The sequence below is a fragment of the Sebastes umbrosus genome, chromosome 12 (assembly GCF_015220745.1).
Source record: "Sebastes umbrosus isolate fSebUmb1 chromosome 12, fSebUmb1.pri, whole genome shotgun sequence".
Classification (NCBI taxonomy): domain Eukaryota; kingdom Metazoa; phylum Chordata; class Actinopteri; order Perciformes; family Sebastidae; genus Sebastes; species Sebastes umbrosus.
The window spans coordinates 29,098,223-29,124,772 of NC_051280.1; the positions used below are offsets into that span (position 1 = coordinate 29,098,223).

General features: G+C 41.1%; 1 protein-coding gene across 2 annotated transcripts in view; it reads left to right on the forward strand.

The window, feature by feature from the left end:
- Positions 1–26,550, forward strand: part of pappa2 (pappalysin 2) — a 90,817-nt gene that overhangs the window by 33,226 nt on the left and 31,041 nt on the right. For both annotated transcript variants that reach the window (XR_005209209.1, XM_037788020.1), the window contains exons 12-21: positions 3,644–3,772; positions 3,873–3,958; positions 11,123–11,319; positions 13,408–13,521; positions 16,713–16,848; positions 16,967–17,141; positions 18,612–18,677; positions 18,767–18,863; positions 21,219–21,396; positions 26,180–26,393. Coding sequence is in view for 1 of the 2 variants with exons in the window: in XM_037788020.1 (XP_037643948.1) it covers positions 3,644–3,772; positions 3,873–3,958; positions 11,123–11,319; positions 13,408–13,521; positions 16,713–16,848; positions 16,967–17,141; positions 18,612–18,677; positions 18,767–18,863; positions 21,219–21,396; positions 26,180–26,393 (1,392 nt within the window). In the remaining variant the exon portion in view is untranslated. The remainder of the gene's footprint in view (positions 1–3,643; positions 3,773–3,872; positions 3,959–11,122; positions 11,320–13,407; positions 13,522–16,712; positions 16,849–16,966; positions 17,142–18,611; positions 18,678–18,766; positions 18,864–21,218; positions 21,397–26,179; positions 26,394–26,550) is intronic.

Consider the following 26,550-nt stretch of genomic DNA (forward strand, 5'->3'; position numbering starts at 1 on the left):
AATGAAGTGGAAGATAGTGTAGGTGAAGGAAGGAGAAGCGAGGGGTGAGGGAGGGTAAGAGACAACGGAGGAGACGCACAGTAAGCAGATTTTTGTTCTCTTTTTTGAATATGAACAAAATGTGAGCAGCAGATTTGGCCATAAACACCAGTGATTGCTTGGATCTGCTTCCTCCATGGTCAGTTAAGAACACAGAGAGTGGAAGATGAGTGATGAGTACAAGAAGAACTGTTCAATCAATCAAAACACTTCACATTGAAATGTTACGACTCACATCTGTGTCCATCAAGTATTCTGTCATTGGACATTAAAAGAAATCCTTCAGTTTTCAAATCAAAGCGTGAACCGATGAACGACGTTTGTTGTTTAAATAAAACAACACAAAAGCTGAAAAAAGGCGGGATGAAACACCTGTGTCAAAGTCTGTTTCCCCGTCGATATGCGTTTTCCCTTTACCTTAACCTAACCTTATCCCTAATCCCAACCTGCAGAGAGAAACACCATCATAGAGCGTGGGTAGATGCAATATTGTTAAAACATGGGGATAATGACACACATTTTCAGACAGTCTCTCCCGGAAGCCGGCCAATCACAGCGTGAAGTGGGCGTGAGTGTCAGATTGTTGGTTTCGGAAAGTTACAGAAATGAATGGACACCCAATCCGACGTCGGAAAGGTGTGGGGGTAGGGCTGTTCCCAAAGCTCTTCGATCTTCCCATCTGACAAGCGCTTGTCAAACCTCGTCGCCCACACGGGGCTTGCGTCTGACACGTTTTGTCACTTACCGAAACCAACAATCACGCCCACTTCATGCAGCATTAACCAGGTGTGCTGTGGAGAGGAAGTATGCAGGATCTGAACTTCTCTCTAAGGCGTTCATTTTTCATTCTTCACACGATTATTTTCAACAACCGAGTGCAGCAGCACCACGAATGATCTTTGAAGAAAAACTGTCCCAAAGTGTGCGCCATCATCCCCATTTTTAGATTAATTCTCGCCCCTCTCTTTGACGACAGGCCCACCATCGAGAGTGACTGTTTGGAGTGACTGTAAACACAGCCCTCACACGTGGTTGCACAAAACTTCATTCGAACTAGCTTGTTTCAAGCATACCCCGGCCTTAAAGGTTCTCTATACGATATTCAGAGCGTTAATATAGCAGCAAACAACTATTTGCTGTTTAAAGATATAGAGGAGTAATGTCTACCTGAGCAGAGAATGAAGTCACTCTCCCTCTGTGCGTGTTGCAATCAGAGCTACTCCATGCTTTGTTGACATAGCCGGGCTGGCCGCATGTGCCTTTTAGTGCAGTGGTTCCCAACCTGGGGGCCAGGCCACCTGAAGATCAAAGGGGCTGTCTGCTCAGAAGTCAAAATTAAATTTGCACATGTATAACTAAAATCATAATAATGCACAAAAGTCTGTACCTAAAACTATTTTAAAAGATATATTTTTTTGATACTTAGTAGGCCACATTCTGTTTTAACCCAGTATTTGTGCTCAGTTGCAGCTAAAGATCAGGCTACACTAATATTATTGGTATTATACTATTTGTAGAATTAGTTTCCAGTGCTAACTATACAGGATTGTTTTGATGGATGATGGAGATGGAATAATTTCTGAAATATTCTGCTTGGCGTTTAGCCTTTCAAAACAACATTTTCACTGCAGTCAAAAACCTTGCTCTCCCGCTTGCCGCACACAAAGGGAGGCTCGACCTGTATTAACGGGGCGGTCTGTCAGCAATCTAACAGCATCATAAATTACATTTATTTAACCACAATAACAAAAAATCAATTTCAGCTTCAACACTATTATAGTGAATTAATTAACTGACCAGTACTTTATTCAAACTGGGGCTTTTGTTCGAGGACTTGCAATTTCTGTTTCAGCTTTTCTCAGATATAAATAGGCGGAAGGCTCCAAAGAAAATGTTCCAGTGCATGCTTGTGCAATGAGCGTGCCCCAATGGCTAGCTCATGGCCGCTGCTCTGCACTGCTCTCATACTGTGGTTACAGCTAATAACGCCGTCCTGACCGAAGGCGTCGTCATGGAAGCGTAGCACTTACCCTCCGGTTTTCCCCCAAGTTAACACTGTTAGCTCTGTCAGCACTGTTGCCGCTGTTTTCACTGTCAACGCTGTTAGCACTGTTAGCTGCGTCACCATGTTGAGAGCCATGCGGCGGCAGTAGAAATGCTCCCAATTTTGCATTTAACACCTTTAAAAATATGATTTGAGTTGCAAAAGCATCTTGTTTTAAAGGTTTTAAAGGTAAAGTTTGTTGTTGTTAGCTCATTCTAAATTGCATAATGATTTTTGTTCATTACGTCTCGTAGTTTAAGAGGGAATTAGGCATGTAGGGAGGGCGTGTGACAGGGGGAAGGGGTAAAGATGACCTAAACCTCTGAGAGCAGAGATGGAGAGAGCCGTGGCAGAAGGTTGGATGGATATATCCAAATATAGATACAGTACATATACATAAGGAAGGGGGGACTTTTTCCAATTCTTCATTTCCTTCTCTGATCCATAATTAATAAAGGGAATTTGTAGACCTCAGATACCGAGTGATTTGTGCTGCTCCTGGTTAACTTTGGCACAAGGCGGATACAGAAGGAGGCTCTTTTTATAGAAACAGCCCAACAAAACAGATCGATAGTCCCGACACCGGAGCCGAGGTATCGTTACACACACTTCCTGCTGTGGGGCTTTAAGGTCATGGGATACTGCAAGGTTACAGATAGAAGCCACCGGGAGTGCAAGTTCCACTTCTGTCGCTGTGATCCCCACGAGCCGCTGTTTGCAGGATCCATCAGGATGAATCCAGAATTGATTTGTTGGGGGGACGTACTGCAAATGCAACGCTTCCTCTCTACATAGCACAAAGTAAGCAATGCTACGAGAGAATGAGGTCATTATGGCTGCACTGGCACCAATAACCGCAATAATTCTTTCTTATTTTGTCAAGTATTGAATGAGTCACTTGGTACCAACAAGCCTGTAAAGTTTATATGATCAGTTTGTACCACAGAGCAACCTACTGATCCTCAGAAGAACATAACAAACTTTGGACTTTGCATTTTATTATGACATTTAAGCAATCCAAAACCATTTTCCCTCTCCTCTCCTCTCCTCCTCTCCTCTCCTCTCCTCTCCTCTCCTCTCCTCTCCTCTCCTCCCCTCCTGTTCCCTCTCATCTCGTCTCCCCCTGTCCCCTCTCCTCTCATTTCCTCTCCTTCTCTCTTTGCTCTCCTCTTGTTTCTTCTCCTTTCCTCCTCGCTGCTTTCCTCTCCTCTTTTCCTTTTTTCCTCTGCTCTCATTTCCTCTCTCTTCCTGTTTCCTCTCCTCTCCTCTCTTCTCATTTCTTCTCCTCTCGTTTCCTCTCCTCTCCTCCTGTTCCCTCTCATCTCCTCTCCTCTCGTATCCTCTCCTCTCCTGTCGTCTCTTCTCATTTCCTCTCCTCTCGTTTCATCTCCTCTCCTCCTGTCCCCTCTCCTCGTCTCTCTGCTCTCCTCTCGTTTCCTCTCTTCTCCTCTCCTCCTGTTCCCTCTCATCTCCCCTCCTCTTGTATCCTCTCCTCTCCTCTCCTCTCCTCTCGTCTCGTCTCGTCTCGTCTCCTCTCCTCTCCTCTCCTCTCCTCTCCAGCTCTGTAAAGCAGGGAGTCCAGTACCAGTACACAATCCAGGTGGAAGCAGACAGTCTCCTCAGCGACCCCTCCTCACCTCTCCTCTACACTCATGGGCAGACGTACTGCGGAGACGGCCTCATACAGGGGTCTGTGCACTTTACTGGATATTTGACTAATTACACATTGAAAATAGCAGAAGGCATAGCAAATGAAGCTGATGATAGTGATGGTTCTCTCTCTGTATAGGACAGAAGAATGCGACGACAGCAACCTGTTGGATGGCGACGGCTGCTCTAAGAAATGCCACAAGGAGACGGGCTTCAACTGCAATGGTGAGTGAGTCCCATTCCCTCCACCGCAGACAGAAACGCGTCTCTGGTCCTTCACACACACACACACACACACGCAGTCTAAAGCCGAATGCGTGTTGAGCAACACTTGTTTTTACTGTCATAATACATCAAACCCACCAACTCTGCCCTCTCTTCGATGTGAAACATGAACACCATATAAACTTTTAGTGTGAAAGAGGAGAAATCTCTCATTTGTGCATGCAGCAGTAATAAGAAAAAAATTCAAGCCAATCAAATTGAATTTACAAGACATAAAAGCTTCTGGCCTGAACTGATTCCACAAACCATTAATGTAGCATCACCGCATCGTAAGAGGAAACAGATGAGCCGAAGGGTAAAAAGAGTAAGTCTTTTGCTTCGCTAAGTCGCAAGTCTTGTTTAGAAATCTCAAGAATTTTTGACATTAGGCTGGCAGAGAAACACTTTTCAGCTGAACAACTGTTGAGTCTCAAAACACATGTGAAACATGTTTCCTTTATTAAATACGTTTTGGCCTTTATAAGATTTCAAGCAATTGATACAGACTTGGGAATATTGATAAATGAAGTGTATTGATTTGTATCAAAGATCGTGTTGTGGTTTTGGGGGAAAAAAAAAAAAAAAAATTCAGCTCAGAGTTGTGTTTTAGACATTTCATTTTATTTGACATGGTTTATGTAAAGTAAGTAATACGTTTTTTATTATCAAATCACATCTGCAACAGGCGGCCAGCTCTCCCCAGTGAGAGAGATCATAACCAGCTGTGAAAGCCTTTGCTTCTGACAATTGTTGTACATTGACCCCATAGTTAAGTGATTGGAGGCCACCTTGTAGTTCTGACCGCCAGAATCAAATCATGTAAGGTGGAAGGGGGGGGGGGGTCATTATTTCTCATACTTTCTTGGCAACGTTTTTTGTCTTTTTACCCAAAAAGAAGCTTAGAATTAGGAAAGAACAACTGCGGTTAGGGTTTAGGCCAGGTTAATGTTTGGTGAGGCTTAGTCAAGAATGTATGATTTGTTCTTTGAATTAACAACCAAAGATTTACGGTAAGATGAGGAACATTAAGAAACAGTTGATTTGCGGCGCAGTGAGTCATGTGGCTGCCAGAAAACAACTTGGTGGGTGTTCAGGATTTCTAGTTACTGAAAACAGATTCACCTGTTAAAGGGCAACTTCGGTGTTTTTTCAACCTGGACCGCATGTTTTTGTGTCTAAGTGGCTAATGGGGGAAACATTTTGTGAAAGTGGTGCAGTATTGAAGGAGAACGCTGGACGCAAACTGGGAGGGCAATTGCGTAGCGTTACGTCCAATAAAGGTGCTTGTTATTTCCACTGACACTCTCAGATTGTTATTATAAGTGTTTGACAACATTATGGAAAGGACCCTACAGAGAAATAAAACGCTTTTCTTACCTTTCTCTTGATCTGATTTGTTTGTTATTGTGTCCAAGTCCCGCTCAAGGAAACGTCTCGATGTGAAATCTGAATATCTGTATACTGTTGCTCAAATAAATACGGGCGGCCATCGAATTCAAAGACCTCATCCACATTGTGAAAATCATCTAAATATTCAGCCATGACATTGAATTTTTTTTAGTTAACACTAAGCTACGCTTCCTGTACTCCAACACAACAAACTCTGCGTTTCCCCCATGGATGTTATTCCACTTCCGGCAACACGTCACCTTGACAGATTTCAGAACGACACTTCTCCTTGAGTGAGACTCTTTCCATAATGTCAGATACTTATAATAATCAGACCCTGTCATGGCAAAAACAAACACTTTTAGTGGACGTAAATCAGTGGTTCTCAAACTGTGGGGCATGACAGGTTGGGTGCGCGTGACCAGGGGGGAAAATGTGATACACAATTAATGTTTTGACGTCGGAATCCTCTGAATTTGTCGGAATTAGGTTTACAGAATGGACAGATAGTTGACAGGGACAAAAAGCCGGACGAACAAGACAACTTACTCATATGACAAAGTAGAGCTGCACTGAGTAGTTCAAAGCTTCATTCATAACGTTGACATTTTAATTAAACTAAACAATTCTAATTAAACTTACAGAAACATTATCCTACCTTCCAGATTCTCTTCCCTCCTCTCTCTCAAACACACACAGAGTGGAAGCCACCAACCACCAACGATGGTGCCTGCTTGCCCCAATAGCACCATGTTGCAGCCCGTGAGCAGCTGCCGTCTACAGCGCTTTGTTTATGTTTATGTTTTTCACAGCAATCTGTATCCAAATGAACATAAAGTGCCATAAACAGTAGTATTAATGCTGGATTATTGCTGACACATGCAGTTTGGGGATGTTCTAAATTTGCAACGACTGTCACTGATCTACAGACCAACCTTGTGTAAATTCTTTGCAAAAATGTCAAAAAAAGATTGCAGTCCTTTTTTTGTGTAGGAATCCCATATACACTCTTCTTCACCCATGAGACCAGGGCCAAATGTTGCTCAGTCAACCCTGGGCCAGGGGATTAAAAAAACCCTGTAAAAAGTACCAAAAACACGCAGCCTAACGTGACAAAAGACAAACAAAGAAGCCCCCATCGTATGTGATCCACCACAGGACAACAATACTTTTTGTCTACACCCTCGCTTCAGACAGGCCACAACAGAAGCCTCACAACACAATAAAGAGGGGAGTTTACCCACTCCATTGTAAGGAGAAGGTTGAAAACATCCTCTGTCAACATGTGTGTTTTGACCTTGACATTGAAAAAGTGCAATGTGGTCGAGTAAAGTCAGACAGAGAACACTGAGAACATGAAACCCATGCATGATTTCATTATGTCACATAGCAGGCTGTCCTCATACTTCGTTCGTAGCAATACCTACAAAAAGTAAATGCACTGTAATTCGTATACATCTCACAAAATCAATTTGTATGTAATCCACGTAATAAGAGCGGCAAACGTAGGGAGGAGGTCAGGGTCGATAGATGGGTCAAAAGATACTGGACTTTTGCCCAGGAGACCGCTGTTCATACACCGTGTGAAACCAGAGGTCAACGTTGATATATTTGTCACATAACTTTCATACTTAAGTTACGCTACCCAAACCACAATCTTTTCCTAAACCTAAGTCTTTTTTGTTGCCTAAACCTAACCAAGTCAATCTTTTCCTAAACTTAACTACATAGTTTTGTTGCCTAATCCTAACCAAGTCAATCTTTTCCAAACCTAAGTAGTGTTGTTGCCTAAACCCACCTATGTAATTTTGTTGCCTAAACCTAACCAAGTCAATCTTTTCCTAAATCTAACTTAGTTGTTCTGTTGCCTAAACCTAACCAAGTCCATCTGTTCCTAAACCTAACTAAGATGATCTTTTCCAAAACCTACCTACGTAGTTTTGCTGCCTAATCCTAACCAAGTCAATTTTTCCTACACTTAACTTAGTAATGTTGCCTAAACCTTACCAAGTCAATCTTTTCCTAAACCTAATTAACGAGTTTTGTCTTGTTTGGCCTAAACCTAACCAATTTGTTTCCTGTGTAGACGGAAGTTTATTTTGAAAAGACAGTATGCATGTAACGAGCGGAAATTGACACATGCGTCACTTGTTGCTGGACATTTGTAGGAAAACTCACAAAAAATGAGGAATAACTTTTTGTAAAATATCTTATGAACCGTTGTATGAGGATACGTTGCACATAGTCATAATTATCTCCTAATAGCCTCATAGTGTCTCTGTTTCTCATTGAAAGACTTTGGCCGGATGAGCGCATGGCATCAGCCACAATGACACGAGGAATCAGCTCTGCTGTTGTGGTATATGTGGTGTTCCTCCACAGCCTTAAAACCCTCCGTATGATGGAATGTTCACCCCAAAACACTCCTCAGTCGTCAGACGCTAAGTTGAATAAATATGGCTTTTTATAATATCCAACTTTTTTGGTGATTTCATAAATATTACTAAGATGTGAAGGGGTCAGTTGAGATGATGTTAGTTGCTTCCTTTTTAGGCCATGTGTTGTTTCCACTAGCAGCTGCGTGGTAGTTATTCATGTGCGGTGTGTATAAGGGGTCTGTGTTAGGGCAGCTTGTTACAGGGCTAACATTTCCATCATCCAGTCAATTTATTTGTCGGGGAAACAAGCAGAGACCGATCACCCCCCCCCCCCCCACCACCACCACCACCACTCTCCTCTCCCGCCAGGGCTAGCCATGTCGTGACTGAAGCTATTACATCTCTTGTTTTACAATAAAAGACATCATGACTAGGAAGGAAAACAACTTGGCAAAAACAGGTTTTTACAAATTGCAACACTTAAAACCAATTATTCAGTTGTACTTCTTAGTCATAGACAGAATATTTGTTTGGGTTTTCTTGCCACGTTTGCTTGACCCAGTTAACTCCAACCATGCCGAATGGTCTTGCCCCTGCTCTGCTCTGTTGTGTTTATAGAATTTACTATAGCTCTGCAGTAACCACACCAACCGCTTTTATAGTCATCTCGTCACAGACAAGCTGCATTTGTTGAAGAATTTGTTTTTTATAGATTCTATGACTTATTTTTTTTTTTTTTAACTGCCTGATTAAATAAAAAGTTTCACAATACGATTACAGCATGCGGACCCTAAATATGAAACAGATGGTCTTAACTTTAAGTCAAAGATTGTCAAATCGTCCCGTTTTGTGAGGTCTGACGAATACGCAGACTTGGAATTAAAACGACTTAATCATTTTCACAGGTGTTTTCAAAGCAGGGGTGTGGTGAGTTCACTTCGCGTAGCATTGCCAAATGAACTCGGGGTGACAATATGGCTTTGAAATTGTGTCGGCCTAATACGTCTTTTATCAGAAACACGTTTTCCGTCGACTAATTAGAGCCAATTCGCGCAACGCCGACGCTCTGACACAGCTCTGTCTGTCGGACTTCTGCAGCTGTCCAGATGTTAATGAGGCCAAACATCTGAAGTGTCCTGATGTTTTCCGCCCTTTTAGATGAATAGCTGTTGCATTACAAGCTGTTGTTCAGCTACATGCTTCCCGCTCTTCTTGTGATGCGCGGCTGTAGCACATTATATCGGTACCCTTGCTCTATGGCATGTATGTCCATTGCTCATAGCTCAGGTGCAACTGTGTTACGGGAAGCATAATAGCCTATTTGTTCTATTCAAATATCATCAATTACATACAGTACATCCTCAGTGAATTTTATGCACTTTGGTTAAAAAAAAACTGCAGCACCTGCTGGATAAGGAGCACAATCCATTAACCTTTATCGGATTTCACTGTCACGTGTTTTTCACGATATAGTTTTTTTTTACCGCCGAAAAAGAAAGTGAAAACTTGTTCGTGAATGTTCATTCTTGATGATTTGACAAAAGCAGAACAAAACAAATCCAAAACTTTGACTTTCAAACTGTCAAACATGCATCTGCATCTTGCTGAGCTGTCTCCATGAGGGAGTCTTGCAACGCGAGACCAGCTGGGTCTCCTGAAAATGATGTTGCCATACAACGAAATTGCCCAACGAGACTTGTAAATTCCGTTTCGAGGGAAGTGTATTTTATCGCGGATAACGTTTGTTTTTGAAGTATCACAAATACGTTTGTAATGACAGTACGCGGAAGGGAGGAGGTTGAAATCTCAAAATTCAAAATAATAAAATAATAGCATCCTTTCTGTCATTCCGTCTAAACAATCCACCAAAGTCTATTTCTGAAAACATTTTAAGCGAGAAATAGACGATGCCACTGCTGAATCTTTCAATCATCAATCATCTTTGAATCATTTTAGAACTAGATCGCCTAGGTTGACAGCTTGGTCCAAGTTTCGTGAGCCGGACATGTCGCGCTGGACGGGCTCGTTTGTATAACGAACTGTTCCCGCCTTTTCATTTTGTAAGAGCAACGGCCAATGAGGAAACTCCAACACTCGGCCGACCAATCAAGTAACTTCATCACTCAGTCAGTCAGTCACTCAGTGACAGACTTTTCCGTTTGTTGGGTTGGTCCTCTGTGGTCCAGCCAAAACTATAGTGCTCCTTTGCAAAGGTAGTTCTCAAGCTGTGGGCGGTATATTCTAATGAGCCTGCATGTGACATAGGAAGGGGAGTCAAATCTGAACGGGTTGTTGAACCACATGTTTTCTGATCTAGGCAGCCCACAAAAAACTGACTGGGTTGTCTTATTTCACAGTTTGGAGGGTTGGTAAAACTCCAGGTACCCAAATGTATGAGAAAAACTGAGTTTTTCATATGTCCCCTTTAAGAGTTGGTCAATAGTCTTTGTTGGCATGACATTTTATCAGTCATGTAATTCAGTGGAAACCCCCCCAAAATGTACTGTCCCAGTATTCTCACTGCAGATGAACTGAGTCATGTAGAAACATCTCCGACAGATCATATTTGTCCATCAACACCCAAAGAATCAACCGGTCAGCTAATTGGCAGCCCTCGTTTTCTGTCAGCTTCTTTCCCGTTTTACTGTTAACTGTCCAGTAAAATGATAAAATGGCATAAAGAATAAGTGTATCATGTTGCAGTAGTGTTATTACTGGTGGTGTTACTTTCCACCCCATGGACAGGTATTTACTGACTTTGTTTCATTTCCCCCCCCGCTTAAAGTTATTTCATTTTTTAAAGGGGTGATGAAAGTTGAGTTTATATAAAAAAAAAATAATCTAAATTTATTGGCAGACAAAAATAGCAAAAGAAATACCTTCTTGTCTGTATTTTTTTTGTTTTCTACTAGACTTTTAATCATTGCGTTGACAGTTCTTTGTAACACGTAATGCTGCTGTTGTTACTTGGTGACTTATAGATACCCATGGCCCATTGAAGGTGCTTTTGGGATTAAACTAACTGGCCAAGTCACATATTGGACTCTCTCACTGCCTATTAACATAATAAAAATATTGTGATCTTCAATAATTAATTGAAGTCAAAGTTCACTTCTTAACCATAATTTACGGTCTGTTGACAGCACGGAAAGTCAGATACGGTTGAGTTGACGTGGCTAACATTCAAAGTGGCCAATGAAAATACAAAATAGATTTGCTCGGATTTGGTTCACTGACAAATAGATTTGGGTGGGAGTCGAGCAGTGGGGGACGAGTGTATACTCTGCCAGATTAAGAAACCAGGCTTTATATCCTTTCATAAATCCTCCTGTCTCATTCTCCTCTCCATCTCCCAAAGGTGAACCTAGTCAGTGTTATGTTTTCGACGGCGACGGCGTGTGCGAGGAGTTCGAGCGGGGCTCCAGCGTTCAGGACTGCGGTTACTTCACACCTTTGGGCTACACAGATCAGTGGGCATCCACCGCCGCCGCTTCCCACCAGGACCCCAACCACTGTCCCGCCCACGCTGCCACTGGGGAGCCGTCACTTACCAAGGTATGAAGCACGAACCACAGGGCACATAAAAGACTTCCAGACGACAATAAACTCCCCGCGGAGGCCATTGTGGAAATCCTCAACTCGGGGCCAACAATATTAGCAGCTGACTGCATTTACAAAACTACTTGAAAAGATGTACTATTTTGGTTCTGGGTAGTACAGTTGGCTTGAAATTGTGACCATAGTCCGGCCCAAAAAAGGGGTTAAATAAAAGTATCAAAGCTCTTCAGGTCACAGTGACTTGCGTGACTGAATTGCAAGCCTGTAATGAGTCAGGTCATCGTTTGTTAATATAAAAGTATTTCTGTTTTAAGAGACGGAAACTGAGCAGCGACGGGTAAGGATAAGCCTGAAAAGGAAGGGCCTCCGTTTGCACATAACTCTGGAGGACATTTTGGCAGAACTTTGTGTGACAGCACAGCAACTTTGAATCAACATAGCTCCCTTAGTTCTTTTTTTTACAACTTTAGCAGAAAATACATCGATCATTTTCCAGCCTCTGACATCTCCCATAAAATGTCTGCGATCCCCTGAGGCCTCTCGCAGATCCATCACCGCTTCCAAATTATGTCGCAGGTTTAGAAATGTGCTCACATCAACATCACATCCTCCTCTACACAGTAGGGCACATACTGTACAAATGAAGCACAAGCAAAAAAAAAGATGCAGAGATAAGTAAGTTCTGCTCAGCTGGGCAAAGAACATGATTTAACTTTTAAAAAAGTATGGCGTCGTTAATCTTTTTTATCCTTTTTTTTCTCGGTGTTTTGTTTTTACTGTAAATTGTATTTTCATTTTCTTTTTATTTATCTATTTATTTTTTATTTATTTTTAAATTCATTTTCACTTACATTTTTAACAACTATATTACTATCTCTCTTTAATTTTTATATTTATTAATTATTTTGTATTATTTTTTTTACATCTGTTTATTTTTATTTCATTTATTATTATTATTATTATTATTATTATTATTATTATTATTATGATTATGATTTTTATAATTATTATTTAATTAAGGCTTTTTTACTAAATATTTTATATCACTATTATTATCTCTCTATCTCTCCATGTGTAGAGGTAGAGGAATTTACTTATGTACATTTACCTGTCCGGAAATGGACATTGAAATTGAAAACTTTATATTCATCTACTTATTTGTACTTTTTTATTTTTAAATACATTTTTACTTAAATTATTAATACCTATATTGCAATCTCTCTTTTATTTTTATATTTATTAATTATTTTGTATTTTTATTTTTTACATCTCTTTATTTGTATTAAATGTATTATTATTATTATTATTATTATTATTATTATTATTATTATTATCATTATTATTAATTTTTTAATGTTTTTTTATTTAATATTAATTATTATTATTATTATTATCATCATCATTATTATCATTATCATTCTTATTATTTTTTGTGTTTTTTTATTTAATATTAATTATTACTATTACTATCGCTCTATCTCTCCATGTACGGAGGTAGAGGAATTTACTTACCTAGATTTACCAGTCCGGAAATGGGCATTGAAACTCAAAAAGTGAACTGCAGACCCATGTGTGCCCTGAAAACTTCAATAAACCAAACATGAGAACATGATTTAAGCCACTTTTATCACGGGAGTATTGTTGGTGTCAGACACGCTGGGTCCAGCATCTCAGAACTGGCAAATCTCCCGGGGATTTTTCACGCTACTGTGTCCAAATGAGGAAAGGTGCAATAAACTAAACAGAACAAATCAAAGTGTCATGAATTGAGTCAGCATGGATGGACTATCAAATGCCTCACTACCAGAGAATTTTGGCTCTTCTCAAGGCACAAAAATCACGTAATAGACATCATGAAATTAACACGAAACCTGTAATTCAGATTATATGATGGTAATATAACCAATGGGATAAACAGGTTTTACATGAAGTAATTGTCACATTAAACGGTCAGTTTACCTTTTGGACAGTAAAACAAGATCTCTTAAAATTTCGGTTAATATTTTGGAATAAAAAACAAGATTACCTTTAACAACTTATTATATAAATAGCATTGTGTATTTGTTTCCCTTGTTCTGTGTGAAGATCTGCAGGTACCAGCACCTGGAGGTGAGTGAGAAACAGCCCACAGACGCCTGGTTCCCTTGCACTGCCCAGTCCGACACAAATAATGACCTGGAACATCCATTTTGGCTGAAGGTACGTGTGTGTGTGTGTGTGTGTGTGTGTGTGTGTGTGTGTGTGTGTGTGTGTGCGCGCATACTGTATCTGCTTTCCCCTCCACTGAATGACTGTGGGTGGCTACTCCGTCTTTAACAGCTTCCAGCACTTTCCAATATTTTTTAAAATGGGATTAAAGGGCCTCTCATGCAGTCTGCTGTCTTAAACTACCACACACACACACACACACATTCTTAACTTTCTAACAATTGCATGATTCATAATATTCATTTTTTTTTTTTACTTTAATTACTCATTTTCCAGGACAACTGGAAATTATGGGTACTAATGATCCGTAGACGATTACCAAATCATGACTAACCTTCTAGTTATGTTGTGCTGTGTTTTTTTTTTTTTTTTAAAGTTATTTTTTTGGGGATATTTTCCATTTTTATTGGGAGGACAGTGGATAGAGTCTTGGAAAGGGGGGAGAGAGAGAGTGGATGCGGAAAGGGCCACAGGCCGGATTCGAACCCGGGCCGCTGCGGTCAGGACCAAGCCTTGATACATGGACGCCTGCTCTACCAACTGAGCTAACCCAGGCACCCGTGCTGTGTTTTTCACCCAGTCGGTACTAATCATCAAAATCATTCAATAATGACCATAACCAGTTAACTAATATTGGAAGACCAAGTGTTATATATATAATTAACTCATCATTTACAATGAAATACTTAAAATAAGTTATTAAAAATACTGGCATCTGAAGGAATAATAGTATTTTTGTTATCATAAATACATCATTATGAATACATCATTTATAAGTTCATTATGAGCCTCAGAGAATGTAGAGCAACAAAGTTAATTACATATCATGTTCTTAATCATTTAAAAATGATTTTACATTTACATATCATAAACTAATTGTTTATTTGTGATGAAAAAGTAACGTTTAGAATTAGGTCTGTCAAAGTTAACGCGATGATAACACGTTCACGCAAATTCGTTTGAACGCCACTTTTTAGGTTGTATCGGGCTCAGTTTTAAAACTAGAGTGAAGATGCTGGCATCAAATAAAACTGCAAAACCTAAGGAATCCATTGGTACCAACCATGTCACGCTAACTTGATTAAGAGTATTAAATACTTGAGGAATCTCCTTTTAAGGTACATTTTGAACAGATAAAAAATGTGCGATTAATTTGCGATAAATCACGATTAACTATGGACAATCATGCCCTACTTAGAATTGATGATATTTGACGTTTGCAGAGTATTACAATAGCTACTGCTGCCGTTAAGATGATTCACATACCTACTTGCCCTGTTTATCTTTGTAGCACCATTCACCAGCCAACAGTGCTTCATATAGATGTCCTGGTTTGTGTACTGCACTGTATTTGGACCTGGTTTTCCATTCCTGACCTGTGTCTGGTTCTCATATTTAGTCGTTTAGTATTATTTAATCTTTCCCCAGCCACAGTTCCCACAATCAACTCTGCACGTCCAGACTAAGCGTAGGCTAGCCGTTGATCTGAGTGATGGCTTCAAAACCTCGTCTGTCGTGCTCTGGATTAAAGGGTCCTTTACGGTCACGAGTCTGCCTCTTTCCTTCCTCGTACATATTCATTCATTTTTTTTTTCTTTCTCTCTCATCATTTCCACTTTTTTGTTGAGTGACTCATCTTTCCATCCCCCCTCCTTCTTTTATGGACGCCCTCTTTATCAGGCACATCTCTGCAACCCCTCTGGAAGGCCGCCTTCTCCCTAAAGACTCCTTCATCGTCTGAAAAGCCTCCGTGATAACACCCATATCTGCCAGCTCTCCCTTAAACACCTCGTTTTTCCCTTGAAGTGCTCTTTCTGTCTCTGAAAGGCTTCGCTCGCCTTAAAATATCTAGTCTCACTCCATCTGAAAAACGGTCCTCAGCCATCCTATCATATCACATCTCTGCCAGCTCTCTAAAAGGCTTCCATCTCATTTAACAGTTCTACGTCTTCCTTTGGAAGCCCTTCCTCATTTTCTAAAAGTGATACTCCAACATCCATCTAGTATACAGCCACTTGTAGGCTAAACAGGTGGCTGTGGAAAGTTGAAGTTCCATCAGAGGCCAAGGTCACCTTGGATTTAAAGCAGTAACACTTGATTTCAGTCTTAATGCAATGACCAGGGTCTTAAATTAGCACCTGCCACCCATCAAATGCAGGTAAATTGTTGGCAGTGCCGGATGAAATCATCAGGACTCCTGCCACTTTGGCAGGCAGGGAAAACACTAGTGATGGGAATAGAGAACCGTAGTTGTCCGCTTTCTTGGCATCTCATGTCTCTGTGACTATCGATTCCTCTTATTGATGCTTTCCGACAGTTACACATGCACAATGACACATAAGCACGCCGTAGCATGTTTCAGTTTGTTTCGGAGCGGAGACGTGGCGGAGAGAGAAAAAAGAACACTCAACAACGTGGCGCTACTAAACCTTGAGGGGACGCACCGTATTTTTCCCTGATAATGCGACACTGTGAACAACAAACCTATGTTGAAATCAACAGGATGAGAGTTAGTGCCATTAGCTATTAGAAGTCCTGCTTTGTTAAATAACGAAGCTACTAACATTAACCGGAGGTGCCATTGAGTTATTATTATGAGGCGTTCAAAGTCTGCTCAGGAAAAAGGACTATTGGGTGAAGGTAAATTACAACGTTATCATGATGTGTAAAATTACGTTGTTTTTTTTGCGAGAAACTTGAATAAATCCAGTTGTTTGTTAATTTCAGACCCTGGCAATAACCATACCTGCCCTGCAGCATAATGTACAAGCAGATGCATACAGTAGGTTAGAACATGCTACAGCATCCACCACTTTGACTGAAGAATGAACTGGTTCAATTTTGCTGGTGGAGATCATTGTGACCTCACATCTGTCCCACTCTTGTGAAAGCGATATCTCGTCTGGAGGGAACCGTTTCACATCTGGCACAAATGTCCACTTGGACTCTGGGATGAATTGGTCAAAGTTCAAGTTCACTGTGACCTCATAAAACACATCTTTGGCTATAATTCAACTTTACACAATTCATCTAACAGAATAAAATGATGAAGTGATGACATTTTGGACAGACATGGACGTAAACTACAACTTGACTGGTTGGCTGAGGCATATAACCGCAAGGTAGTGATTCTAGTTTTCTTTCTTTCTTTCAAATTCTTGCTGTTTTTATTATTGATCCAGGTGGGATTTGTCCATCCTGGAGTGGCAGCCTCTGTGATGGTGTACCTGGCTTCAGATGGGTCGTGGTCTGGGGAGCAGTGTCGGAGGACAGCCACCATCCTCCTGTCTGATACTACTGGCAAGAACCACTCACTAGGTACCTTTGACTTGTATTGATTTGTCTGTATATGTTTATATGATGAAGACAAAGTACAAACAAACTGTTGGTAAAGTTAGAAGCTAAAGGTCTCCTCGAAACCTTTCCATCCACCCAGGAACACATGACCTCTCATGCCATCGGAACCCGTTGGTGGTGAATGTGACCCATGACCTCTCTCGGCCCTTCTTCATCACGGCCTCCGTCATCCTCCTCTTCTCCTCCCCCTCTGTGGCAGTGGGAGGCGTGGCCCTGAGGACCTCCTGCCACTTCAGCACCTTCGCCCTGACCGGGTGCGCATCAGAGGGTGGGCTCTCCCACAACTACCTACTTAACACACACACGCATGCTTTCACACACACGCACAGACACGCACACAGCATGTCAGCAACTGTTTCACACAGCGCTTGAAAAAAAGGACCATATGTACACATCTCATGATGTTGAATACAGATGTTGCTCTCATTTAAGCAAAGAGAACATTTGAATCTTAGTTAAAACACGAAGCAGTGTATAAAATTAATATTATAAAAGGAATACGTCAAGTGTTTGGGAGTTTAACACTGTAACATTGACTATATAAGACGTGGACGTAGTCACAGTGATGTCACCTATTTGTGGACAGCTGTTTTGAATTCTCGAGTTCAGCATTTCGGCCGTCGCTATCTTGTTTTTTGCAACCAGATGTGAAACGAGAGGGTGGAGCTAAGTACAACCGAACGCTGAATAAGACATTTTTAGGAGACCAAAAATCTAATAATTAACTTTCATGAACTGAAAACACACCGTGAAAGGGTTAAAGTACTAGGATGAAAACATGGACAACTACCAGACTGGACAACGACGTGGTAGCGACTCGTCAATAACAAGGTACCCACGTTTGGTCAAGTATTTAATATCAACATGGGAGTGGACAAATATGCTTGCTTTCTATAAATGTATGTCTATATTTATTATTGGAAATCAATTAACAACACAAAACAATGACAACTATTGTCCAGAAACCCTCACAGGTACTGCATTTAGCATAAAACAATATGCTCAAATCATAATATGGCAAACTGCAGCCCAACAGGCAACAACAGCTGTCAGTGTGTCAGTGTGCTGACTTGACTATGACTTGCCCCAAAACTGCATGTGATTATCATAAAGTGGGCATGTCTGTAAAGGGGAGACTCGTGGGTACCCATAGAACCCATTTTCATTCACATATCTTGAGGTCAGAGGTCAAGGGACCCCTTTGAAAATGGCCATGCCAGATTTTTCCCACCAAAGTTTAGCGCAAGTTTGGAGCGTTATTTAGCCTTCTTCTCGACAAGATAGTATGACATGGTTAGTACCAATGGATTCCTTAAGTTTTTATAGTTTAATATGATGCCAATATCTTCACTCTTCACTTCACTTCACTAGCTTTAAAACTGAGCCCGCTACAACCTCCGAAAGATTAAATAGCGGCCGGGCCTAAAGGCGGCCCTTTGGATTTTTAAGAGGTTAATTAAAAAACAGAAGTTGTGTTAATGCGTTAAAGAAATTAGTAGCGTTAAAACTAATTTGTGTGAACTTGTTATTATCGCTATAACTTTGACAGACCTACATGCTATTTTTTTTTTTACCTCCCAAAACCTTGGAGTATTCCTTTAATCTGATTGAATCCGCTTGCCCAGAAATAGTGATGAGTCTAGGCCTCCTGGTTGCTTGCCGTGTCTCTCTCTCCCTGCCTCTCATCCCTCTCCTTCTCCCTCTCCCCTCCATCCCTGAAATAGCTGTTTGCGGCAGCCGTGTCAGATGGACAGCTGCAGTCCTCCCCAGCTAGAGCACGCCTCTGTCAGGTAGGCCCTTTGGAATGAAACCCTGAACAATGAAGAAAGCTGAAGCAACAAAACCAAAGCACTATCTATATATCAATGTGTCTCTGTAGGTGTACAGGAGGAGGGGAGTCTTCTAGCTGCTCTGTTCAGTGTCAGCGTGGTTTCAGCGTCACCGTCCTCAACAGCAAGGGAACCCTACCCCACCAGGTACAACTGAGTATTGTGTTATGTGTTGCACTGTTGATATGACATCATACAACGTCCTTTCAATGTTAAGTTACTATTGATGCAAAAGTATATTAGGTAACACTTTATAATAACCATCATTTATAAATGGTAATATGATGATTAGTTAAACCAAGTTATTTTACTGTTCACAAACAATGGAATGATAATTAATAATGTTTACTAATTATTAGTAATGCTATAATTTATGTTATTTTATCATTAGTTTGTGTAATATGAAATAATAAGTTTATAAATTATATGTTTTATCACAGCTGATAGGAGACGATAACAATTTTGATTACATTAGTAAACTATTATCAGTTTATTGTTGCACACACATATAACATTTTATATCCTATATTAAGTATTTGTTAGTGAAGAAAAAGTTTGTAAAACATCTATAAACATTACATAGAAAGATGGACCAGAAACCAATTATTAAACATCGACAAAGTATTATCTATCGGAAAATAATGCTTATAGATGCTTTATTTATTAACCATTTAACAAGACATTATAATCATCAGTTGCAACTTTATAATAGCCATCTAAATAATGTTTATAGACGATTTACAAACCAGTTACTTATATATATGTATATACTGTATGTATAGTATATAAAATGTTATAATGTGTGCAACAATAAACTGTTAATAACATAAATGATAGCATTACTAATAAATAGTCAACATCATTTTGTTGTTTCTTAACAGTAAAATAACTATTAATTAAGTTGAATTAACTATCAATTTACCATTTATAAATTATGGTTATTATAAAGTGTTACCGCATAATTTTAAAGAGACAGTTGGGTGGGTGTTGACATTTAACAGCACCGAGGTCTCAGGAGAAACACATTGACAGACAGGGGTTTTGTACGGAAGCTCTGAGAGGCAAAGTGAGAATAATAAATTCGGGTGATCCGTTTTCTGAGTCTGATCTAAATGATTTTCTCTCCTGTGTTCCTGACTTACAGTAAGAACAGGTGAAAAAAGAAAAGGTTTTGCCAGGATAACCTTCCTAAGTTCCGTATCTTTCAGTGTTTCCTTCCAACAAACTCTAATACAATAATTTGTTCCACTATTTGTAACATTTTGTTCTGTTTTACTCAATAACCATTTGTGGTTGCATCCTCTTGTGCTTCCAAAAAACTGGGGTAACTCAATTACACCTAATAAGAATGACGAGGGGAACCAAATGTTCTCGGTTTGACGCCGCATGTCAAAGCAGGAGATGAGGCAATATTGGGATAGGAAACAGTAAGGAGGAAGGATTTAGATTGATTGTTAAGGTCTTGGCTCAATATCGTATACCAGCCTGTTCTCATCCCCAGGCCGTTAAGGCTTTGTCAGGGCCGTCGGCGTTCGGTACCGACGCACACAGCACCCTTTAGCGCCGGTATGACACGCACTGGGTGTTCCATTAACTGTAATGTAAACCCATTCGCGGCAACACTAAACGCTCTGAGAAAGGAGTGCCAGGAGTGTGGTGACGTAGTTTAAAGCAGCAAACTTTTTCACGTCAAGGACCCTTAAACTGACACAAATTAGACCGCGGACCCCCATCTGATAACATTTTGTTCCAGGGTCCCCCATCTGATGGGATTTTTGCTTTTACAATAGATGTTTTATTATAGAAAGTGTATTAAACCCATGACTAAAATAGATCATAGATTCTGTGTTACTTATGGATGGAATTATAATGAAAATGAATTATTCCTCCTTTTTGGCTGGGGACCCCCTGGAACCACCTCAAAGACCCCACTTTGAAAACCATTGGTTTAAAGAGCGAAAAGACACACCAAGCGGGAGGGAGGGGAGGCGGATGGGTCCAACAAACACAGGGCTTTCATCCAGGAGACCGCTACAATCAGCTGTTCGGTCGTGTCTCGTGTTCACAACGTTCAGTGTCATTTTCACTGTACAAACGAAGTAGTTTTAAGCCCAACCATGTAGTTGTTTCCTAAACCTAACTATAGTGATGTTGTTGCTTAATCCTAAAGTCACGCCGGCGGTATGTGATGAGTTGGGATGAGAGCGTGTCGACAATTCTTTAGACCAGTTTTACATTTTGTGGGTACATTTGTAATAGTTAACTGCAAAGACGATTTGATTGACACCTTCAGTGATATTCTGTATAAGATGTTTTAAAGACAGACAGTGTGTTTTACTGTATCATCAGATCTCAAAAGTAATGTTTAAATGGTGTTATGGCCACTTTCCCCCCCCCCATTCCTCTTTGAATTCTTTTTGAAATGAGAAAAAAGTGTGTTATGATGTGATGCTCCCCCCTCGTCCTCTCTCACTCTTGTTCTCTTTCTTTCTCTTGTTCCAGAGAGAAACTCATCTGGAGTGTTTCCATGGTTCCTGGGATCGTGTAGTCAGCTGTCAGCCCGTAGACTGCGGCCTGCCCGATCAGTCTCATGTCTACCACGCCATATTCAGTTGCCCCTGGGGAACCACCTTTGGCAAGCAATGCTCCTTCACGTGTGGATCTCCAGCTATACTACAAGGTAAGTCATAGATTTGTATATTATGCTCTATTCTAGTCTATTAGTTTCTAGTCTTGTCTATTGTTAGCATATTTTTGTTAAAGGGAAAATTCACCAACTTTTATGTGGATGTCCAATCAGTGTTGATGGTAAATGTAATCAATTGAAACAATAAATTCCTCAGTGCATGTTATATTGACTCGGGCTTTTTTACCGAAATCTCAATATTGACTGCTGCAATTTTCAAATCGCAGGAGGCGCAATATTTGTTATTTTTTGACCAAGAAATCTGAGTTGTCCTGCTCACGGAGCTGTGGAGGCAAGTGCCTACGTGTACCAGGATGCATTGCGCGAGAGCTTCTGACACCCGGAGGTTCCCCGCCGGCCATATCCTCTTGCACGGTTAATGCAACCGCAGCCTTTGTCACTCTCTGCTACATTTCTTTGGCTTTAACCCCTAGGGCTGTAAGTGTGTCAGTGTGCTGACTTGACAATGACTTGCCCCCAAACTGCATGTGATTATCATAAAGTGGGCATGTCTGTAAAGGGGAGACTTGTGGGTACCCATAGAACCCATTTTCATTCACATATCTTGAGGTCAGAGGTCAAGGGACCGCTTTGAAAATGGCCATGCCAGCTTTTCCTCGCCAAAATTTAGCGCAAGTTTGGAGCGTTATTTAGCCTCCTTCCCGACAAGCTGGCATGACATGGTTGGTACCAATGTAGTTTTATATGATGCCAGTATCTTTACTCTAGCTGAACTGAGCCCGCTACAACCTCCGAAATCGCAAGTTGTGTTAATGCGTTAAAGAAATTAGTGGAGCTAAAACGAATTTGCGTTAAGGTGTTATTGCGTTAATATTGACAGTATTGCCTCAAGATTATGACACTATTATTATTACTGAATGATACTAATGATGGTGCAAAACCTTCTCAATAAAACACCTTTCAAACAGTGACTATTGTTCTCTGCTGCTACGACCCTTCTGATAGTTACAGCTCAGTCTAGTGAACAGACAAACCACAGCTAGATGCTTCCACTAGTCACAGTCCATAAAATGAAATGCACATTAAACCTTGATTTTACGCAATTACGGTTTAAAATTGGAGGCCTGTTTTTTTTTTACAGGGCGCATCCTGTTATAGTTAAAGACAGTGTTTAAAACAAATTAGTTTGAAAAAACAGCTAAGACAAGGGTTAGGGGTGCAATAAAATCACAGTGGAAATGCCATTTACAAAATCACAACCACGTCTTCTCTCAGTGAAGCTCGCTTTATGGCCTTTAAAATGTTGCTGTGGAGCGCGGTCGTTGGAATTCAGGATGAAACACACAAACAGCACAATTTCCCTCAGATGCCCACAATGTTTTTAAAAACACCACGTGCACCATAATGAGTCAGAACAAATATTGCCCGTGGCACCCATAATTAGGAGTACTCACCACACACACCGCACAAATTCATAGTTCACACACTAAAGTGAAAAATCGTTTCCCCCTTTTTGGTAATGCAAGTTATGCAATGTAGTAGATGCTTCTTGAAGTGATTAGGTGGAACAAGCGTGATGTTCACACACTTGTGTTTGTGGTCCGAAAGCCTCTGTGAACGCTCGAATGTCGTAGTAGACTCAGCAGTTAGGACCCCATGTATTCATGATATGAATACAGATTGCCCAGAAATAATTCTATTTGTGGCTTTTGGTTGAGTGAAATATGTTTGAGGAGCCGCCATGCATCGCTCAGCAGTAAAAAAGCACAATGTACGCACCACTACAGCTGTAATGGATTTTGGTCATCACAACACCAGCGCAATGTTTAAATAGCTTATAAAAATGGGACGCCATGTTAAAGATTCATTACATTTTATAGTCCCAATAAAAAATGTGAAAGGTTTAGGGTGTTGTGATTCTCAACGCATACCAAACACTCATGCTTCATGTAAGGCTACACAGGCATAGAAAATATTAGCTTTGGGCAACGCTGAAGACGTAGTTTCCTTCTCCTCATAATAACTGTACGAGACGGAGCCATGGAACGAAAACAGAATGTTTAGTGGGACAGAAATGAATCCATGCTGTTGACCTACTTGTACTTCTTTTGTGTTTTTAGTTGTACTAGTGCAGTGCCCGTTCAAAATGTGCCTGTTCAGACAACCTGGTCTCACTCCCAACTCGTCAAATACCGCCGTTTTGGCGGCGGAAACCGGCGTGCGGAGGCACCCTTAAGTGATAGTATGTGACGAACCGGGCTTTCAACTAACTCCAGTGTAAACCTACCCGTTATTCGACGGTGGAAGCGAGTGGTATTAATAACCTCGGAGTCCGCTAACGGCGAGTGGGAGTGGTGGTGGACGGGTCAAACAAACAAGACTTTCAACCAGGAGACCGATGTTTGTGTCCCGTGTGAAACTAAAAGTAATGTTGACTTATTTTGTCACGTCTGTCGGTATCATCAATCCCTTGAGTCATTAGTCACACGAGTTGCTAGTCATGTGAGTCATTAGTATCGTCAGCTCCATCAGTCACATGAGACGCTAGTAACGTGAGTCGCCAGTCAATGAAGTCAACGTCAACCACGACCGTTTCCTAACCCTACCTAAGTGGTTACGTTGCCTAAACCTAACTTCCTGTGAAAACAGAAGTTTATTTTGAAAGGACACTATGCATGTTACGAGCGTATATTGACACGCCGTCGTCTGTCCGTCTAGAAGTAACGCTAGAGGGTTACCCCGTGCGTCGGTCTCCAATGCCAAGGGGCACTGACCAGACGGCGGTATATGACGAGTCGGGCGTGGGAATGTGTTGATTCAGAGCGGGCTGAATGCTTGGCCTGTGGTGTTGCTACTTGCAGCTCTCTTGAGCGCCCCTTGTACAAACAACTTCACACTCAACACTGCTCTTCCTTGGGTCCTCAGCAATACACCTGCCGTGTACATAGTTGCATCACGCACAAGTACAAGTACTCACGGTCAGAAACAGCAGTGAAATACTCTCTGGTTCAAAGGAAAGAACACACCCAAGTCACAGCTACTTGTTGTCAGAAATACAGGTGAAATACACTCTGGTTCAACACGGCCGAGGCGCGGTTACTCACGGTTAGGAAAACTGGTGGTGAAATACACATAGCGGAGGATTTTTCTGGTGTTATTAGTGTTATAAATTAGTATTGGGCTGTTCCTGTAGGCTATCCGCTCATGCCCGTGAGTGAAGAAGAGTTCGGTTGTAACGTTAGTATATCCAGCATCCAGCAACATAGGTGTAATGCAGTCAATGAGCCGCAGTAAAGGCCTGTTGCGGACGACATGCTCGACTCAGTCCGCAGAGCCCTGAAGCCCCACCCCCACTGCTGCACAGAGCACTGTTCGCTTGTTTATTCAACGTTTTGTTAATATTGAACATGTCGCGTGTCCGAATTGCACCAACTTTGACACTGCGCATCCTTGGGTCCCCAGCAATACACCTGCCATGTGTGAAATAGATCTGATGGACGGTTCTCAAGATATGCAAAGGACACACAGACAAAGATTCCTTGCTGTATAGTTAGATAGTGCAGAATATATAACTCTTATAAATAGATGTGTTAGCAAGGCTAAAAGGCGATGCAACTTTTGAAAGAAGAAATCACACAATCTTTCTCTTTCAAATGAAAAGTTTAATTCATAAGCAATGAAATAAACCCTCAGGGGCTTCACTGCTACAACGTATTGGCTAAAGTTAGGTAATGTGTGCAAACTTCATACAGATATTAATGTGTAACTGACATTACTGGAGGTTGTGAAGTCAGTTATATGACTTTATGACTGTTCTCTACTTCATATGGTTACACTACATTATAGCATTTCACAGAAACATTTCCGTGGTTTTGTAAAGAAAAATAAGAAGTTACAGTAAACCACCGAGACATTTCCTGCTTGTGGTCCCGTTGCACTCGCTCTGTCAGGTCTTTAAACAATTCACTAAAGAGAATCTCACAGCGGTCAGCAAATGTTATATAGTCTCAAGAAAAGTAATGTCCCATACAATGTGCACTTGGATTCTGGCAAAACGTTGTAGAGGGGAAGTCAAAGCTTTCCAGAAGTGAAGAGTCTAAACACTAAACAACTCTGGCTTCTGATAATTCAACACAAGCGAGAAGTAGATTCTACGGCGGTCATGCATCCATATGTACCAATCAGATGAGCATTACAAAACATTACATCTTAGAGACAAAACAAAACAAATTCAATACATCAACAAGAAGGGCCTCGGAGAGCGCGGACCTCCGCCATGGCCTTTTCCATACGTGAACTAGAATTAACACCTCGTGGTTGTGCGCCTCAGTTTAAATCCATGTTAGACGTGTGTGAAATTGTAATAATTAGCATATGAATTCTTGTTAGGTCACAGTGACCTTTGACCATCAAATTTTAATTAAAACTAAAATTTTAAGAAATGACCTCCAGGCGTTCCTGAGATATCGCGTTCACAAGAATGGACCAGACGGACGGACAACCCGAAAACACTCTGGCCACGGCTGTAGTATGAAAAATGCCGGCATAAAAATAATCCGTGCATCCGCCCCACGTGATTCGGATCGGTTCCCACACCCTTCCACCAAGTTTCATGAAAATCATAGCAGTAGTTTTATTGTAATCCTGTTGACAAACCAACCAAAAACCGGACCAAAAACACAACCTCCTTGGCGGAGGTAAAAATAGAATAATAGATATAGAAAAGGAAAAAATAGAAAATTGTTTACCGAGTATATTTTCCTTCCTCTGTCCCAAACAAACTCTGAAATCCCCCTCCCTCTCCGTCTCTCCTCAGGTGACAGTGACAGGCTGGTGTGTTTGGAGGACGGCTTGTGGTCTTTCCCAGAGGCCTACTGCAAGATAGAGTGTCCAGAGGTTCCAAGCATACCCGATGCCAGGCTGCTAACAGCAGACTGTCTGGCCTCGGGGCACGATGTTGGCTCTGTCTGCCGTTACAAATGCAGCCCAGGCTTCTATGTGATAGGGAGCCTCAAAAAGAAGACACCGAGGTAAGTGTTTTGGGACTGGTGGCAACTCAGTGGACAGAGAATAGTGCCACAGTTACCGGGGTTTGGAGGAGCATTTATACTAACATCACTCATATGACAGATGTGTGTATCAATAGCAGTATATGGCACCTTAAAGGGGACATATCATGCTCATTTT